The 1,428-nt window shown below is 41.5% G+C and overlaps 1 protein-coding gene across 1 annotated transcript; it reads left to right on the forward strand.

The window, feature by feature from the left end:
- Nucleotides 1-315: 315 nt before the first annotated feature.
- Nucleotides 316-1,215, forward strand: LOC110882755. The gene has a single exon (XM_022130698.1). It carries the CDS (start codon nt 316-318, stop codon nt 1,213-1,215), a length of 900 nt encoding a protein of 299 aa, XP_021986390.1.
- Nucleotides 1,216-1,428: the final 213 nt, after the last annotated feature.

Genomic DNA, 1,428 nt, shown 5'->3' on the forward strand with positions numbered 1-1,428 from the left:
ATTTTGCCTACTCGGGTTATTTTTGAGTGGGAAGCCAAAATGCGGAATTTCTTATGGGCTCAAACTTCCTATCACAGCGGGAAAGCTAAGGTCGCTTGGAAATCTATATGTGTTCCGAAACATGAAGAGGGTCTAGGTATTAGACGAATTAGGGATGTTAATAAAGCTCTCATGGCGTTTCATCTTTGGAGCATTGTTATAAAGCGCGAGTCTCTTTGGGTAGCTTGGATCCGTTCTTATCGGTTAAAAGGCCGAACCCTGTGGGATTGTAGAGCTGCCATGAACTGTTGCTGGAGCTAGAGAAAGCTTCTCCAGATGCGTTCAGATCTTAGAAATCATATTTGGACCAAAATCGGTAATGGCAAGAGTACTTCAGCTTGGTACGACTATTGGTGTGATAGTGGTCCGCTATGTAATTTCTTAACATCTAGAGTTATTACAAGGGCAGGTTTTAATCTTGAGGATACGGTGGAAGATATTTACGGTGATGGCTCGTGGAACTGGCTGGTGGCGTGGAGGGATTTATACCCGGTTCTCAACCAAGTAGATCTCGTGCAATGTAATCTGGATGTTACTGACCGAGTATTTTGGAAGGAAGGTAATGATTTAAGTGACTTATCTTCTTCTAGTGTTTGGAAGTCGGTCCGAACTAGGGAGGTTGATGTGGATTGGTTTACGATAGTTTGGTTCTCTCAATGTATTCCGAGGCATGCTTTCCTAATGTGGCTTATCATGCAGGGTAAGCTCTTGGCTCCGGATAAAATTTCACAATGGGATTTTGCGAGAAGGAAAAACATGAATATGATTTGTTGTTTACTGTATTATGCGGATGTTGATTCTCATGCTCATCTCTTCTTTGAATGTAACTTTTCGGCCCAAGTATGGAACTCGGTTAGAAGTAAAGCGGGTATGGCATATGTGGACTCGAAGTGGAGTAGCATAGTAGATTTGTTATGTGCTCGGGCTAGATCGAAGTCGGCCATTAATTATGTGAGTAGAGTTATTGTTGCTGCAACGACTTATATGATTTGGCAGGAACGGAATGCTAGGTTGTTCAAGAATCATTCGAGACCGCCAGACACTTTATGTGATATAATTCTAAGCATGGTTCGCTATAAGTTGATGGGTATGAAGTTTAAGGACACGGATAAAGTGAGGAGGTTGCTTGTGGATTGGGGGATTCATGGAGATAGCGTGATTGATAATGGCGGCTGATTAATGTTTTCGTTTTTTTGTTCTTTCCTAGATGTTTGTTTAGTCGTTGCTAGTTGTGTTGATTAGTTTCTTGTTTGTTTGTTTCACATTCATGGGGTTTTGTCCCATGTTTGAACTAGTGTGGGTATCTCCTCACTACTTGTTTTGTTTTGGTTGTGAATATATAGAATCACCGGGGTAACCCGTTACCAAAAAAAACAAATCAGCTATAGC

Source organism: Helianthus annuus, chromosome 10 (genome assembly GCF_002127325.2).
Source record: "Helianthus annuus cultivar XRQ/B chromosome 10, HanXRQr2.0-SUNRISE, whole genome shotgun sequence".
Taxonomy (NCBI): Eukaryota; Viridiplantae; Streptophyta; class Magnoliopsida; order Asterales; family Asteraceae; genus Helianthus; species Helianthus annuus.